Below are 17,770 nucleotides of genomic sequence, written 5' to 3'. Positions count from 1 at the left end.
AAAGTTTCTTTCACCAACTTTAGTCCATTTCCTTGATCTTGTACATCTCAGGTTGTACAGAGGCTCAACCTGTACTACAAGTTAACTGAACAGCCCACTAAAAACATTAATAAAGCTATCTTATATTTAAAAAGAATGAACAGATCGTCTTTTGGCGTGTACTGATAACGAGGTTTCTATTTCGATTTATCTTTACCTCCTAAGGCTATCATAGAATACAGAGAATTATTACTGTACTAAAACCTTTCAGTTCTGCAACATAACACTTAGGTTTTATTTGTATAAAAGTATATCAAATTTACTAACAAGCTGAAAACCTGAGTCAAATTAGGTAATTTTCTTGACGTTTCTCTCGTTACTTCACAACCAAAAGCTAGGTAAAGGCACTGTAACCATCAGTATTCATAACCTCATTCAAAGCCTAGCAACACATCAGCTTTTTTTCCAGCCCTTCGTATTTCAGGCACAGTTGGGGAAGTTCATTCATTATCCCTCCAAACAGCACTAAGAATAACATGAAAAATCTGTGAATGTATAATATTTACTGAAAATGAAATGCATACTAGAAAGCATTAATTATGGAGTAAAAAAAATTTAAAGAAATCTTAACACATCCCCTCCACCCCCAAATATTTTTTGAGACTTCACAGTCGGGTTTCAGTAGATCCTTAATTACAGTTGGAGTAAGGTCTGTAAATGACAGCGATATGAAACACCCTCTCTCAGCAGCAATATTTTTTATAAATTATCTTCTCTAAACAACAGACACAGGAAGCAAAGCTCCTGTTTATTCATTTTAATGGTATCGCTGAAAGCACTGAAGAATCTGTCCTGCGACAGCTCTTGTTCCAACACATACTGCGAGTATCTTGGTGTACGCAAACTTGAGAGGAACAAGATGAAATCGGGATGATCATATGGTTGTTTTGCCTTCAGTTTGGAAGGAAAACAGATAAAGTCATTATTCAAATAGTTTTACCCAGAAACTCACTGTTCAGTTACAGCTATGAGCACAGGAACAAGTTACCATGAGGTGCCCAAGAAGTACAACTTTGAGAAACTTTTGCTACTCAGTGGTAACCAAATTACGTTCTTCCTCTGTTACAGAGGATCCTGCCCCTCAGTGAACATGGAGTAAGTAAACTGCATTTACCATGGAGTAAAAACATCTGCAATGACAACAGATCAACCGAGAAGCTAAAAGAACAGAACCTTAGCTTACCCCTCAGTGACTGTCCATATCCTGTGCTTTTTCTTCAGTTGTGTAGCCTGGAAAACATTTCTTATGACTGCAGTTCATCAGAGCACAAAGAGGACATCTCTTTTGGAAGATGAAGTTTTGGTGAATTGGAGCAAGAGCAAGAAGAATCAGAATGAAGTTTAGGTATTTTTTACCTTCCTTTATTCAATCTCTCCTTCACAGATTTAGTATTTAGAAGGGTGATAACAATTAAAGAGCATTAGATCAGCATTTGCTGGAACTCACCTTCCTGCTCCTGGTTGCCACTGGACACCAGGGTTAACTTGTAGAAGCCAACACGAACAGGCTCCACAGTCCTGCCTCTCTCCCTGCGGCTGCCCAAAGCTCGCTTTCAGGCCACGCTTTGTGCTGGTACAAGTGCTCATGCAGTGACATGATGAATCAGACCAGGGAACTGATAAGGACTAAAATTAACACCCTTCTTTCTTTCTTCTTCCTTTCCCATGCCACTTTAGTTTTTACTGGGTTATTTCTACGACTAGAATCACCAAGTGGCCACACAAGTGCTCGTGCAGGCACAAGGAAGAGGTAGGAGCAAGCAGCTCGGGGAACATGACCATGAACTACTACTGAGAGCTTACTTCTCTGCACGCAATGAGGAGGTGAAGCAGCTTCTTCCTCAGAAATTTGCTATCATCCTTCCTCTAGCTTTTACAAACCAAGTACATTAGAACAGAAAGAGACCAAAGATTGAAGAAGATCTCTCAGTCGCTCCTCTCATTTCTCCTCTTTCATGTTACCACTGGGACCTGAGAATATACCACTGAACTGAGAGTATCTTGGTACAGGTTTTGACACTGATGGCTTGCTCTCCCTCTCGAGCTCCTTTAACTCTAGGTTGCTTTTTCTGAACTTGTCTTCTGCAGCGTGTTCTCTTTGTACAAACATCTTGGATGCAGCCCTTTGAAGGCTGCGTTCTCAAGCAGCGCTCGAGAAGAAACTGCCTGCAGCTGTGGCTCAAGGAAGGGGGAAAAAGAAGTGAAGGCCACCACAGAAGCATACTGTACAAACACATCGTGCTTCAGAGATCAGCACTGCGTAAGTAAGCACTCAGAGGGATGGTGAAGAGGTTGGTGAGAATGAGCACTACCCACGCACCACAGCAGCTATCAGCAGCCCTCGTGAACTGGTACAAACTGACACAGTAGCCCAGACACAAAGACAGAGGCCACAGCCAGCACTAACCTATGGTTTTCCACTAACTGAGACAAAAAGTGTTCAAAACAGCACTTCTATTATTGGCACTACACTACTCTTCAAAATTCCCCAAACACCCACGTTTTGGTTGTAGCAGAACTTCTACAGGACAAGCTGTGTGGTATCCTGCAAGCTGAAGTCCTCCCAGAAATAAAAATCTCTGTAAACACAGCAGGGAAAGCACCACGCCACAGGATGGACATAGTAACATGACAGAACTGCAGAAGACTCTTTATCAGTTTAGAGTCATCCATGTCAGACCGATACCCCAGCACTAGTCCCCTGGGAGACATGAACAGTGAGGCGCCTGTCTCATCCACACCTCGAAGTCTCCAGCCTTTGCTAAAATGTCTTTTCTTTCTAGATGCAAAGCTAGAGGAACAAAGTCATTTAGTCAAAGAATAACCTGAACTCCAGCTTTGACAGACCAGTCTTACACCCACCTATATGACAGTCAGCATGCATTTAAAATGACTCGTTTGCTCAAAAGAATGATACGAAGACAGCAGAAGATTATTTTCCAACAGGCAGATGCTAAGCCCTCCTGCGTGGTGCTTCCTCACCAGTTTAGGATGGCAGCAGAATGAGGTCTGTCCTTCCCTTATCTCTGGCTTTTATCTGACACAAGAAACATACTACTCAATTACAAGTGAATGGATCTTAGAATATAAATCGGGGTCAGACAATTCAATTTAGTAACTGCATAAGTAAAGAGCATACAGTGGGGCATTAATATCTAAGAGAAAAAGGAGGAAGCTCATGAAGAAGACAGCAAGAATTACAGGACAGAAGCCATACGAATTCTGATTCATTGAAACCTCATCTTGCAAAAGACCAGATTTCCAACCATGTCCAGAAGGAACAATTTTCAGTTCTAAAATATCATTGGAACATCTTGAATTTCTATTTATATTCAGCCAAGACAGTGTGTACTCAGCTCAGATCTATAACCAACCTTACTGCGTTGTTTACTGAGAAATCAAGACATTACATATGAATCGAACTAAACTGAAAGCTGAAGCAAACACAGATATGGCCAGGAGTTTCAATGCCCACTTTTCGGTTGACTTATGTTTCATTTTCTCATGTTACACACCGTGAGTACACTGAGAGAGCTACTTCCAGCCATGACCTGTGTTTTAGCACATACTACTTGTGCTTGTATTAAGCTTTTAAAGAAGCAGACAAGCAGTCCCCGTTTCATATTAGCCATTTTATACCTTTGCTGCTTAACAGCTATATTAAACACTGCTGTAGTTTTATACTTAAAAATATGCAACATCCTTAGGAAGCCCATTGTGCTGTTTCTCCCCTATCCAGGCACTATGGTGGCTCCACGAGCACAACGAACACAGACAGGAGTGCATGTGGGTTGAGAACACCCCCTCCTCCTGAGCCTGATGGAAGAGCTTGACAGAAGATTGAACAATTTCTGAAGTCAGACCTGGATGGACTTGCTATACTGGTGCAGCTGCTTCGCTTGTGTTACCATCCACCTTGCCAAGAAAGCAGTGCGTGCCAATGCTGTGGCTCCTGAACAGATACTAGCACTGACACAACTTGAGGGGAAAAAAAAAAAAAAAAGGTATTTTCAAAGCATTCCAGACATACCTAAAGCAGACAACGGTATATTCATCTAACGTAGGTAGCCTACAATGGAGGTGTGGCTCCATGAAATGCAGTAGTTCCAAGTATAAGAACCCCAGCAGAGAACGGGGCTGCAGGGCGGTTCTGAAAGCATCCTCCCCGGAGCACCGGCGTTGCGTGGGTTAGTAAGAGCTCTTACAGATGAAACAGCAGATGAATCCCAACTGCTTCCACTTCTCATATGTACATAAAAGGTTGAGAAAAACAACGCGCCAAGCTAGACTAAAGAAAATTATAGAATGAAGTGTGAAAACGGGTTTTGGTGGTACAAAAAGATGTCCTTAGAAGCCCTTCTGATGAATGTGAGTAACCCAAAGACCTCTTCCTTTCCTCCTACCGAAGGATGGTATTACCTCACTGTGTTCCGCGAACATGCCTGACGCTACTGACACAGCCAAACATCTTCAGCCTGCACATCGGTTTCCGGCAAAATGGAGGTAGCTTGCATAGCCAAAAATCGGCTTAACGTGACCAGAACTGCTTCACAAGCAGAAGCATCACACGGCACAGCCGGGAGCCTTTTTACAGCACCACAAGACTGAAGCTAGGCTGGTTCAGGTTCTCAGTTGCCATAGTAACAGATTTCGGTGTCCTTTTCATATGCTGGCCCTCCAGCTGCTTCCCTCCTCGCTTCCCCCCGCTTCGGCCAAATGTCTGTGCAAAGCAGCCTGCTGCCGGACTTGCGAGACCACGCAGCCGCCACATATGCACGAGCTGTAAGAACAGAGCCACGGGTAATCTGATTCAGATCAATCTCCATAGCAACCCAGCCTTCAGTCCCCAGATCCTGGCTGCTGGCCCTATTTATAGAGCAGCGGCCGCGCTCCACCGCCACGGCTCCTGATGCTGCTGCTGCCACCGGCAGCACCACGCCTTGGCCTGGCACAAGAAGCGCCTGGGGGTACCCTCAGACGTACCCCAGCAGCCGCAGGCCCCTGAGCTGGATGGCAGACCAGTGTCTGCAACGCATTAAGAGCCTCCCAGGCGGTAAGGTTCTCCGTGTGCGTGAGCACGGAGCATCAGCAGTGGTTACTGCTCACCAAACGTGAGGCCCTATTGCGGCTGATGAAATCCTCTCGTCTAGGTACACACACGATGCTGCCACAGACGTCTGCTGCCGCCGGTTCCTTATTCGTGTGCAGAACGGACGTGCAAAGCCTGCTAGCACGACCGGGCAATCCTAACGGGAACTTGCAGGCGGCAGAAAACACAAAGGAGTTGTCCCAGCGGTCCCTGTCCCAGAGGCACAGCTGTGCCCAGCGGCAGGTATTAGAAAGGCATGGGGCTCAGCTGTCCAACTGCTGTTTCCAAGAAGAAAAAAGAAGGAAAGAAAATCCAAGACCAAGGTCTTGCATTAGCCATGAGAGACAAGAAGGTAAGGACGAGCGGCATGTGAACACTGTGATCCATTTTATTCTACTGCACTCTTGGGGAAAAGCATCGATGATAGGCTAATGCGGGAGAAGCACATACTTTTACATTTCTCCAGCTGCTGACAGAAAGGAAATGTCCGATTTTAGCATCAGCCCTGCCTGCATTTTTAGCACTTCAGTTTAGGTTACAGCCCCTATTCGCTTCCCCTCCCTTGCTGCCTGAAACAACCCTTTCATACCCGCCCCGCAGATCACGACTAACCGTCCTTGTGCAGAACAGAAATTCTGGCATAAAAACCCTCTCTTAACCTGGCCAGCCCTCTGTACAACAGCACCATCACAAAATACAAGAGCCGCCCCCGTTATTTCTACCTTCAGCCTTTTATCAGTCCTCAAGTCTCCACTAGCATCCACTCATACACTTTGCATGAACTAAAAAAAAAAAAAAAATAGAAAAAGCCAACCGAAAACTACAGAACGCCCCTTAACTAAATTGGCTTCACCTTCTGCAGCCACTACGGGATTCCCATTCTTTTCCAAACTGGAATTGCTTCCAGCTTGAGTTTTGAGCTGGGAAACCTCCTCAGGGTACTGGAAGCAGTCCAGACCCCCGCCCGCCCTCGCCCCTCCATCCAGCTCAGCGCGTGACAAGCCGGCCACGGTTCCCGTAACGCGGCCACCTGCAGGTTTTTTCCAAAAGCCAAACACTGCAAACGCAGAGCCATAAAAAATTAACCAGAAGACAGCAAAGCACACGGCATCTGAATTGAGGAAACTGCTGGACACGACTGCAGCCGCTAAATTATTCAGAGTCTCGCCCTTGCCCCAGGGCCTCCCCCAGGCATGGGAAGCAGCGCTGGGAGCGCCCAGAAGAGCCTCCTGCAAGGGGCAGCAGAGACCCGGGGCCAGAAGGAGCGAGGAGCACACCAGCATGCAGGGTTCGAGCTGCGACACTACCCACTGAACAGGTGACATCTCTGGTGACGCCGCCACCAGCAGGCACGGGAATTCAGCTCTTTCCTGGACATGGGCCATGCCGGCACAAATGATGGGTGCCCTCAGATCCTGACCATAAATTCAAGGCAGAAAGGGGGCAAACTCAAAACCAGCACAGAAGCACTGAAACGTTGCTCAGGATAATGAGAACTGGAAAATAAGCAGAAGCATTTGAAATGATTTAGTTACTCAGCTGCTCTCAGAGCCACAGAAGTGGTGCCCAGAAGCTGCTGTTTCTTCCGTCTTATCTGAGAAACACTCAGTCTGTCTCCCTCCATGTGCCACCTACCTTAATTACTCCTTCCGCCTACGTGCCTTCCCCTCCTTTTCATAAACACTGGGACAGAGCTAAAATTCCTACTCTAAACTGATCCTACTATTAATCTGCGTGACAAACGACAGCACCAGCTGGTCAAAACTGCAGGGAAAGCAAAGAGAAAAGCCCACTCCCTCCCCGCCAGAGCTGTGGCAGGTGGGAACCACAACGCCTGCTGGCTGCATTTAACGACAGACACGAGACCAAAGGGAGAAACGAGATGGTGTGGAGGACAGAAGACAAACGCCCCAAGCACCAGCCCCAGCAGAGCAGGGTTTAACCACTATCAAGCGGAAACAGATATAGATGCTGCGGCAGAGCGGCTCGGTGTTCTTGTGTGAAGCAGTTCTGGAGTATCGTTATCACCAAACCCCCTCCTCCCCTCCTGCTATCTGATGAGCTGCACCAAGGCAAAGGAGGCAGAGCTTCCCATCCCGTGCCACAGGAGCCCTTCTGGAGAAAGTAGCACGGAGCCCGGCAAGCAGAGATGTGGGGGAGCTGGCGTCAAAGCTGCGCGTAAGGTGGAGAACGGCCACTTGACACCAGCAGTGGGAAATTCAGCTAAACGGGAACTAAAGACTACATTTCAGACTAAAATTCAGACTAAAAGGGAAGCAGGATGCTACGCTGTTGCTGAACTCACAGACACAACAAAGAAAGTGCAGAGATTAAGAGAAAATCGTAAGACTCTGCTCATAAGACATCGCACAGTTCTGGAGGCCACCAGGAAAGATACCATCAGCCCAGATATCTTTGTCCCATGTGTAATAAAAACAAGGTCGATTTCCTGATTGTCACAAATACCTCTGAGAGCAAGCGTTCAGAAATTAAGTCTTAAACAAACCAGAAAAGACAGATCGTGACAAACATCACAGGACAGATCCAAGGCTAGGTGACGACCAGCTCTTTTTTGGGGACTGCCCCAGCTGTGAACATTGAAGGCTGTGGAAGAGATGGAAAACCACAACACTTTGTTCCTCCCTACTACACTGATGTGTTATTTCTCATGCTGACGTGGAAAAACACCAGCCTCTCACTTGACACAGCATCTCACAACCCACTGGCCTCTGGGCCCCAAAAGGGAGCCACGCCATTTGGGTGCCCTCAGCTACAAGGAAACGTCGAGCTCCTGGCAGTATGTGGGTCATGTCTGCAGTGCTGCGGGGTTTGCGGGTTTAATAGCTATTCTAGTTCCAAGAAACAAATCCGGAGCACATTTCTCGATTATCAACAGTAATTTTCACGTGGTCATGACAGATTTAAAGGCCTCCAGTGACAGAGAACCTAATCTCTCTAAAATTAGTTTCTATCTCAGACAGCAGAGCACACACAGGCTGAACTGCACAGGGCCACTTACAGACAGCAGCAACTTTGAGCAGCAGGTCATCATAACACGTTTTCACAGCTCCTGAGGTACAGAAGGAAAAGCCACAACCCCTTCCAGGATCAAACAAATACCACAATTACTCCACCGATTAGCAGATTATCCCATTAAAAACGCTCCCTTCCAACCACTGCCTCACACTACTTATTTTTATTTCACTTCTTCTCTTGGTAGGTCGCTGACGATGCTTTTCCTTCACTAGAATTTATACCTTGAGGTAGACGGAGATTGTTTAAGCAGTGGAAATGACATTAATCTTACATATTAAGATTTCATTCCTGTTTCTAAATGCTTTCTTACACATTAAGATCGCATTCTGGTTGCTAAACCCTTTCCTCGCTCCTGCAAATCCCCACGCAGGAGTTGCAGTCTTTATTTCCTACCTTTGCGTTGAATAATGATGTCAAAGCCCTTCTGCTAAGGGGCTGCTCGGAAACATAACGCAGTACATCTTAAACGTCACCACAGCAAGGCCAGAGGACATCTAGAGGAATTAATCCAGGCTCTAACATATGCACGGCGGAAAGTAATGCTTGGCTCTGTACCTAGCTGTGGCAGAAAAGTGTCAGCTTCCATCTTGTGGGCAGGTTGACACTACCCACCTAGTTAAAACACCACAGCATGTAACGACAACATGACTAAATGTAATGTCAGATGACTAAATTTGCATCATTCGCTATCCGTTCTCAGGCACTAAATCTCAAACAGTATTATTCCCCCCAAAAGAAAGTAATTTCTCTAACAGATTTTTTTTCTTCTATTTCTCCCCAGACATATTAGCTCAAGTGCTGTACATTAAGAACTATGAGGAGATTTCTTCTCTCTGAATTCCACAGTACTTATGAAAATTTCTGGTATTAAACTAGAAAGTCACAAATACTTGGTTTTTCATCTGACCCATTGCATTAAACAGACCAGACTGAATATATTTGCAGAGGTATTTTCTAACACATCCAATCACACCCAACTTGATGATTCAGTAAGGTGAGAGGCAATGAGCTATAAATTAGGAGCCTCTGTACCCCTCTCCACAAGCCAGATCAAATCAAAGCCAATATTAACTCAATGCTGACATTCTATAATGCCAAAAGCTACTGTGGCTAGATGGGCAAGGCTCACCATTAAATGTCTCTGAAGCTTCTATTTTTCATCTCCAACAACCTTCTGAAGCAGACTTAACTTGGACTTCATCATAGACACAGCCTGTCTGCTTGCAAAGGAATTACAGAACGGTACCAAGGTTGAAGAAGAGGTTTACCCAGTAGAATATCTACCTACGTTTCTTCTATAAAAGCTTTAAACTAGAGGACCTATCTTTCTGCCACTTGCTACACAGCCTTTAGTTCACCGCCATTCCTAATTTTACCATGTAACGCATGCATCATCAAAACATATCTTGGCCATGTTACGCATCTTGTATAGAAAACATTCTTTCAGCGGGGATATGATTTCCCTTTTCCTTTTTGTCCATCCAGTAAAACTAGAACTGCTTTAAAAGTAGTAACAGTATGGAGAGCCATGCAAACTCACAGCTTGAAAGAGGAAGACGTTAATTCGATAAAATTGCAAACAGCCAGACTTTCAATACATCCATAGCACTGCTAGAGAGGTGTGTACAAGATCTGCTCGTGCAGACAAGACTGTGTTATTTTCCAAACAAAAGCGTGTTAGAGACTTTCTGATGATTTTCCATTTTATTAAGCACACAGTAAGATGCATAAGGAGCATGTAATTTATTGTAGGGTGTATTAAACTGGGTCCAAAAGCTATAAAATTTCTAACAATACAACTGTAAAGCGAAAGGACAATTTCATAGCTGGAATGATCGATCAGTTCCAGAATTACGCAACACGCTATCAGATGATGACACGATCAGATCTTGCAAAAACTGCATTTTCACTACGCTGGTTGTCTTGGACGCTCTCTCTGATGTGTCAGTGCTGCAGATTTTCATTAGTGCTGAAAACAGCGAGTACTTCTTGTGCCTGCCCAAAATAGTTCCCAAGGTTCAAGCAGCATAAAGGCCAAAAATGGAGACGCCTCCCAAACAATCTGTGTTTGGATGACATTGGTTCGGTTATGTGACCCTCAGGACACCACAACACATCTTCCCTCCCTCGCTCCTGCCCGGCAGTAGCAAGCTTTTTGCAGATAAGCGATGCTGCAAGGAGCAGACCAAGGACACTCGAGAGCACGCCAACGGAGAGGCTGACCCCGGGCTGCGCTGAGCGTGGAGAAAATGGCTGGCCTGCCTCAGGAGAGCACCGCGTACGGCCAGGTTCACAGCTCTAGCCCACCTCCCCGCGATGGGGATCCACAGCGTACGCTGCTCGGCGTGGGCGCAAGGACAGCGTGGTACATGGGGGGAAAGGGAGAGGAGACGGAGAATGAATCACTTTCCCCCAGCGCTTATCGTTTCTCCAAGCGCTTCGTTATCGTGACTCCACACAAACAGTAACGTAGCGCGAGCTTTTTCCCTTGCTCTGCCTGACGAGGCGAGCCACACCGTAAATTGGCGACGGCCATTTCCAAGCGGAAAACGCTCCGATTAGACGTTATTTCAGCAAAAATTACCTAACGCCAAGTGGATTTCCTACCCCATTGTCTTGAGACATAGCAGGATCCGCTGCCCGCAAGCCGAGGGGAAGAAGCGCCTTTCCAGTCACGTTACTGCAGCAATTTCTTCCTCAGCGCCTCCCTCCCACCTGCCCCGGGCGCCCTGCCCCTTCCCTCCGGCCGGGAAAGACCAAAACCCGCTGCCGACACCGGCTCGGGCCGTGAGGGGAGGCCGGCGGCTCCCGCGGGGCCACGGAGCCCCGAGCAGCCCCTGGGCGCCGCGCCGAGATCACCTCACGCGGCACCTCACGGCCCCCGCCCCGCGGCGCCGCGCCGCCCGCGCTCACCTGCGCCGCCACAGCCACGGCCGCCGCCGCCGCCCCCCGGCCGCTCTGCGCCGCCCGGGCAGTTCCGCATCGAGCGCCGGGAGCCGCGGGGAGGGAGGGAGGGAGCGAGGGGCGGAGCGAGCCCCACACCGGCCGCGGGGGGGCGGCAGGTGCCTCCCGCAGGAGGGCGCAGCCGCGGAGCGCTGTGGGGAAGGCGGCGGGGCGGAGCGCGGGAAGGGGGCTGAGGGGAGGCCTTAGGGGCGAGCGCTTAGCGCTTGTGGGGGAGCAAGCCCCCAAAATGCCGCTCCTATCGTCCCTAGTGGCAGCCCCCAGGTGAAAGCTCGTAGCAAGCGAGCTCGGGCCTGCCGGCCTCACGGGGCTGTGACAAGCTCGAAGTGGGGCTTTAGGGACTTCTTCACACCGTTCATATGCTGCACAACCGCCTCCCTTGACTAACAGCGTATTACTAAAATCCTAAACATAAGCACTACCACCGCTGGCATCCCACTGGTTTAAAAAACTACAATAAAGTGCAAAATGGTTAAAAACACAAAAACTTTTTTTTTTTTTTTAAACAGAGCACAAAACATCTGTGGTCTTCCCCTCATAGAGGAATTGGTATTTCAGAAATTGGCCTGTCTTCTCCTGCTGCCCCCATCCATTTGAGCCAGCTGTGCAAACACGGCTGCTTCCTTCCTTCCTTCCATCCCTCCCCACCACACACCGGTGGCACTTCCAGCACCCTCCAACTTCTCCAGCTGCCAAATTAACAAAGCAAATTTGAAACAGGTTGGGGACAGAGACTGAGAGCAGTAGGTAGCATTCGGCAAATATTAAAGCACCACTGAGCTCAAGGCAAGTTTTCCCCTCACACTTGCTTACTTAACCTCCTTGGGCTAATGTGGGAAGTGGCTATAAAGCTAGAAACCAATTCTGTACTCATTTGCACTAAGAAAAATAAAGAATGTAAACTAAGGACTTACCTTTGCTTACAGGATCTTGCACAAAAGGATAGAGAAGCCAGAGCCAAGGAAATTCACCGTTTTCACAGCTGCCATCAACAGCAGCGTTATCGGTTGTAACTTGAAAATCCTTCATGCTTATATGCAGCTTTTATCTTCAAATTAATAAAAAATGAGATGGCAGATAGCTGCTCAAGCTGCAGCTTCAAAGCAGCGCCTGTTACCGGGCAGCAGCTTCATTGCCATTGCCTCTTCTGGCTGTTGACAGCCTCGTTTGTCAGCAAATCCTTGCAGCAGGGCCCAGCTGTCTCATCCATGCAGGGCTGGCTTGACCTCTTGAGGTCTGCTCACTATGCCCCACCTCACACCCTGCTGTCTCCTGTGGCTAGTTAATAGATAGGACCTATGCTTCAATTTTGTTGAGCCAGGCTATGCAGAAAGTGGAGTGGAGCATGCAGAATAAGAGGCTTAAATTCCGAGTGTAGCTCACAAATTAAGATAAAATACGTATGGATAATCAATAGTCCTCACAACATGTGCTTAGTCACTCATTTGCCAGCTACAGCATAAAGAAGGGTACATTGCGGGCTATAATCTCACGCTAGAGGTTAAAGGAAACTGCCTGGGTTTGCACTGTTATTTTTGTTTTGCTACTTCCTGCTTCTCCCCAACCTATATTCTCACTTTCTTATTAGCTTGGAGTTTGTTACATCAAAAACGTTCCACCTTCCTCCAGTCTAATAAAAGGAACAACAGAGAACGCCAAAATCCTGTATTAGGCTTTATTCTTTTATATAAACATTAACATTTCTCAAACAGATTAGTTAAAAATACAGATTTTAACAAGATTTTTTGCAATTGCAATGAGTTATAAAAAACAACAGATTATTTTACAGATTGTTACAAGTGCTTTACAAAGGTGCAGAGTGAAGGCCAGTGGCAGGGGACCAACCTCAAGTGCAAAATGGACACGATACCCTCACCACGGGCATAGCGCTCAGATACACAGCCAAAAAACAAACAAACAAACAAAAAACGAGCCATTGTGAACCTAGGCTCTTGGGATGCTCACCGGGCAAGCAAACAGACCCCTATGACAGAGAAGGCTCATGAGACTAAGCTACCAGGATACTTCAGGTTACATCTCTGAGATCTGCCATAAGATGTTATTTCTTGGAAAATACGGAACAGATTTTGGAACAGTATTTTTCTCTTCTGTCAGACAAAATATTGCTGTAAATCCTAGAATACTTGAGGATGTGGATACTTAAGAATGTAGGGCATAAATCCAGCGTGGATCTCACTGTGCCCAAAGCGAAAAAAGATACAAGACCCAAGCGTCCTTCTAAAGCAGTTGGCACTCCTCACACAAAAGGAACCTCCATATCCCACGAGAATCACTAGAACCTTGAGCAAGTACCTTGGAAAGACTTTGGCATAAGGAAGAAGATGCAAGCGGATCTGGTTACACTCAATATTCCTGCAACCCGCGATCTGAGAGTTGTGCAGCCCATAGCTTACGCAATGCCCACATATTTCACTAAATGCAGCATGTCCTCTTCTCCTTGGCAAACACATCTTCACACTCACCTTGGAACACATGCCACATGCTCCAAATTTTTGGAAGTTTTTGAGATCCTTCCACCACACCTACCTTGTCTAGGTACCAGTCCTTCCCACCTTCCTCTCTTCTCTTCCACCCCTAAAGATAAAAATCTATGCCCTGATTTGTTTTGAACTAAAGTTTTCCACGTATTAGCAAATCACAGGTAAAGTGAACTGTCTGAGAACCATCGTGAGATAACATTGTGATATATTACATTAAAAAAGTCCACTGCTTTATGCCTGATGTCTTCCTGATGTACAAATGTTCCCTACCCAGAGGACCTCCCTGTTAGACAAAGGGCATTACACATTAGAGGAATCTTCTTTCCAAAGAAGGGTCAGAGTGAAAGGGCAGCTCTAGAGATGAAGTCTCATAATAAAGAAATAACAGCTACTTCTCTTGGAATCTTTGTAAAGGGCAGCACGTACAAGAGATTTTATTTATCGGAAACCCAGTGAAACCCCTAGAACATCCACATTGACTTCCCTGAGCTCCTCAGATCCAGGTACACTGGGGACCCTGCAGAAGCCTTTTGAGCTGGGTTACTCTCAATAGAGATGGTTTGGCAAGTTCCTGCAAATTCATTTTCATAATCAACAAGAGAGGAAAGGATCAATGGGCCAATCCCCAGGACATGCTTAGAAAAGAGAAAGAGACTCTGAAGAAAGAGGTGTATGTGCATGGGGAGGGTCTTCATTTCTACCGTTTTCAGATGTTTCATGCTACTCATTTGGGGCGTGGGCACTACATCAAAACCAACCCCCCCCATCTGATCTACCCCAGCTGTCTCCTGCATAATCTCGTGATAACACTGAAACCCCAGGCTCATCACTCCCTGCACTGCCTAGCCCAGAGTTCAGTGCTTTGGAGAGGGGAGGCTGGCTTCTTGTTAGCAAAGGCTGGGACATGGCGTTATGTCGGCATGTCAGTGCCCTGGGAGCATGCAGTCACTCATGCACATCCCAGATTTCTGAGAGCAGGGGAGGGAGTTTCTTGTCCTGCAGCCGAAGGGCAAACACCTGTTCAGAGTGGACGTTACTTAGTGTCCGAAGACTGACCAGCTTCATTAACATCCGTGGAAACATCAGGTGGTCCTGCAGGGTCAGATGAATTGGCAGCTGTTAGTAAATACAGACTAAAACTTTAAAAAGAAAAAAACAGATGACGCATTGTAAGCACAATCCCCATTTCCTCCAGAACTGGCATCCTCCAGCATGCGGCAGTATAGAGGAACACAAATACTACACCGTGTCCCAAAACACGCTTGCTAACTATGGAACATGATACAGGACAGCAGGCTATGACAGCTCACAAATCCTCCATTTACAGCTGCCACCATACAGCCACAGAAGGGAACAGCATGAGAGTACAGGCAGTAATAGATCTGTTACAGACATTATTGCAGGGACTGTGCCTGCATAAACACACAATCAGTTTGCATCATCACCAAGGACGTTGGTCAGACACTTACATTTGGTCTGTTGATGCAAATGTAAGAATGAAGGGCTTCCACATAGGTGTGCTGCAGTCTCTCCACCAGGGACTGGTCCTGCACATTCGGTCGGTCTGCCAAAAAGCAAGTTAGAAGTAAGCAGGTTGCTACAGGCAGCATCACTGGACTTGACCCTAACTGCAGTATGGTTTCTCCCCAAAACCTCATTGAGAAATCATCCAGCACAGCCAGGAGTCATCCATGACTTCAGCAGCTATGCCAGTTTTCTGTTACTGTTCTTTCTCAATCATATCTAATGCACATGGGGAGTCAGATCTGACTCCTATAGAGGTGGAAGGTTACAGAGACCAAACACCACTAAATAGATGTGTTTGGCATCACGTTCCTGTCCCAGTGAAGTTGAGAAGCTGCCGTTATTCAGAAGGGAATGGGAAAGTTTCTCCAGCAGCTGAGAAAGTCCGATAACAGGAACAAAGACATAATTTTGATCTTACAGGTTACAAAACAGAAAACAGAAGCAAAGAGTAGAGGTGATTTCTTTGCAGAGCCCTTTCCTGACCCAGAGCTATAGTGGTCTCTCATCAAGAGCATCTTTACTTGACCACTAGATGTCGCTCATGCAGTGCGACCTGCCTCAAGCCAGAGACGTGCCAAGCACATTAAGGGGACAGTAAAATAGCAATTTCTAAATGAGGAAGATTAATATTGGCTGATTTTGCTATACACTTTTTCATCAGCAGGGAATCTGATTTTGTCTGGAGGTAGCACTGGAAGATTCAGCGTATAAAAAATACTGTAAGCAGAAATAACACTCTCCTTTATCACAAGACCCTCTATTACTCCTCTGCTGCTCATTACCTTCCTTAATTCTATTTTGTTTACCCTGCAACTCAGTGCTGCAGGCTTTCAGACCTGCCTGGCATTTTACCTGCAGAGAAAATGTTGATGGCGATTAAAAGTGCATATTCAGCATCGTTGAGTTGTAGCTCATTCATTCCCTTTGAGAATTCAAAGATGGGGTTAATGAACTCAAACTGCAGACCTACAACAAAAAGAAGAGAGTAAGTGTCAACAATGGCAATAGTCTCCTTCATCTCCCTCCCTCTCACAGGATAAGCTGTCAGAAACACACTCAGTATGCCAGGGAGCAGGGAAGGCAGGTAGGCAGGCAAATACCCTTATATTGTATCCCAAGTGTGGTTGAAACCGCCCTTCACATTGTACCACCAGTGGTGAACACCAACAACAGCAGGTGAGGAGTCAGGCCCTAACCTTAACTTCTGGGTTTCCTTGAGCCTTACATGTCCCTCAACACATTAGTAGGCAATATCTAAAGGAACACGTCATCAGTTCTCAGGTAAGTCTGTCACAAAGTCAGAAACCCACAATTACAAAATCTACACATTCCACTCTCACACCACCATCTCCTTCAAGCCTGGCAGCCCTCCTGCTTCCAAAGAAGCTTTAATCCCATGGTGCTGATTCATCTGTAGTCGGTCTGAGCAAAAAAAAAAATACAGTTCCAAGAGGTCTGAACTACTTCAATTCATTTCGAAGCTGAGAGAGATGAGAAAGAGCCTGACCTATGCTTCCTATCACCTTGCTCCATCCCTGAAAGCGTTCAAGGCCAGGTTGGACGGAGCTTTGAACAGCCTGGTCTAGCAGAAGATTTCCCTGCCCACGGCAGAGGGGTTGGAACCAGATGATCTTTAAGGTCTCTTAAACCCAACCCAAACCATTCTACAATTTTTCAATAAACACAGCCTGGCAGAATTGCAACGATACTTATTCTGTCACAACATGGAGGACACCATCACATCAGGTCTCCATGTGCTATGTGCTACACAAACATGCTGAAAACTTAGATGCTATTTTGGGGGAAAGGCTTTAAGTTTCTCATTTCCTGTAGTACAACTGCATCATAGAAGGAAGAGCAAGGTGGAGGGAACCTCTCTGGCTGTCTGCTTTTTGCCTTCCTAATAATCTGAAGAAAAGGCTAACAGGGAGAGCATCAAGGAACAAAAGTGTTTATTAAAACCTGAAAAAAAAGAAACCAAGTTCAGTTCCCTACAGTTTTGAACCCTTGTTATGAGAAAGAGCATCACAATTTCAAAGTGAAGTTAAGTGGCATGCTGAGGAGGTAAGCTCCTAGAAGGCCATCAGTGGCCTGGAAGGCTGGAGCACCCTGAACTTGGCCCATGCCAGGTACAAAGAATCCATGGTTTGCAATGAGCCTTTGAGTCATGCAATGCAAGCATCACCTGCTAGGGGAAGAAGACGAGAAGTGGAGGAGAGAAGGAAGAATAGCACGTACCTTAAAAGCCACCCTACAATTTAATTACCAGTGAGCAAGACCAAAGACGGTTCTAAACAGAAACCATGACAGTAAGACTTAAAGGGCTGAGGCCTAATTCTTCTAGACTAGTCCTTACATATACTGACATTGCAAGAGAACTTGGACAACCTGACACTGCTCCTCTATTTCATATGGTCTCTCGGCAAACCATGTGCATGGTAAGGCTTGGAAAACCTTAACAAGCAAGAGTCGTATCAATGGGTGAGATTAAACTGCTGAGAAGGGCCACTATCAGGAATTCCTGGCTATACAAGGATGGGAAAGTAATAAAGGACATCTTGAATATAAAACGTTAAATAGCTACACAAGAAACCCCCAAAATCACATGAAGAACAGC

At 46.3% G+C, this 17,770-nt stretch overlaps 2 protein-coding genes and 1 long non-coding RNA gene across 42 annotated transcripts in view; 1 reads left to right on the top strand and 2 right to left on the bottom strand.

The window, feature by feature from the left end:
* MADD (MAP kinase activating death domain) overlaps positions 1 to 11,229 on the bottom strand; it is a 67,052-nt gene extending 55,823 nt beyond the window's left edge. For 36 of the 39 annotated variants that reach the window (XR_010831843.1, XM_066998026.1, XM_066998028.1 and 33 more), the window contains exon 1: positions 11,078 to 11,229. The gene's annotated coding sequence lies outside the window, so the exon portion shown is untranslated. Of the gene's footprint in view, positions 1 to 4,458; positions 4,483 to 10,748; positions 10,951 to 11,077 lie in introns of those variants that run through there. The other 3 variants (XM_066998021.1, XM_066998022.1, XM_066998023.1) reach the window with 3 other exon arrangements.
* Positions 4,960 to 6,127, top strand: LOC136790936 (uncharacterized). The gene is made up of 3 exons (XR_010831849.1): positions 4,960 to 5,092; positions 5,190 to 5,480; positions 5,991 to 6,127. It is a non-coding gene; the product is annotated as an uncharacterized lncRNA (long non-coding RNA).
* Positions 11,230 to 12,786: 1,557 nt separating the features above from the next.
* Positions 12,787 to 17,770, bottom strand: part of NR1H3 (nuclear receptor subfamily 1 group H member 3) — a 30,316-nt gene continuing 25,332 nt past the window's right edge. For both annotated transcript variants that reach the window (XM_048068738.2, XM_013193279.3), the window contains exons 7-9: positions 16,006 to 16,119; positions 15,096 to 15,190; positions 12,787 to 14,718 (exon numbers count right to left, since the gene is read on the bottom strand). In XM_048068738.2, coding sequence (XP_047924695.1) covers positions 14,572 to 14,718; positions 15,096 to 15,190; positions 16,006 to 16,119 — 356 coding nt within the window. In that variant the 3' untranslated portion in view covers positions 12,787 to 14,571. The remainder of the gene's footprint in view (positions 14,719 to 15,095; positions 15,191 to 16,005; positions 16,120 to 17,770) is intronic.

Source organism: Anser cygnoides, chromosome 5, assembly GCF_040182565.1.
Source record: "Anser cygnoides isolate HZ-2024a breed goose chromosome 5, Taihu_goose_T2T_genome, whole genome shotgun sequence".
In the NCBI taxonomy this organism is placed as follows: Eukaryota; Metazoa; Chordata; class Aves; order Anseriformes; family Anatidae; genus Anser; species Anser cygnoides.
The sequence above is the reverse complement of the archived record's forward strand: the minus strand, read 5'-3'. Positions and strand labels throughout refer to the sequence as shown.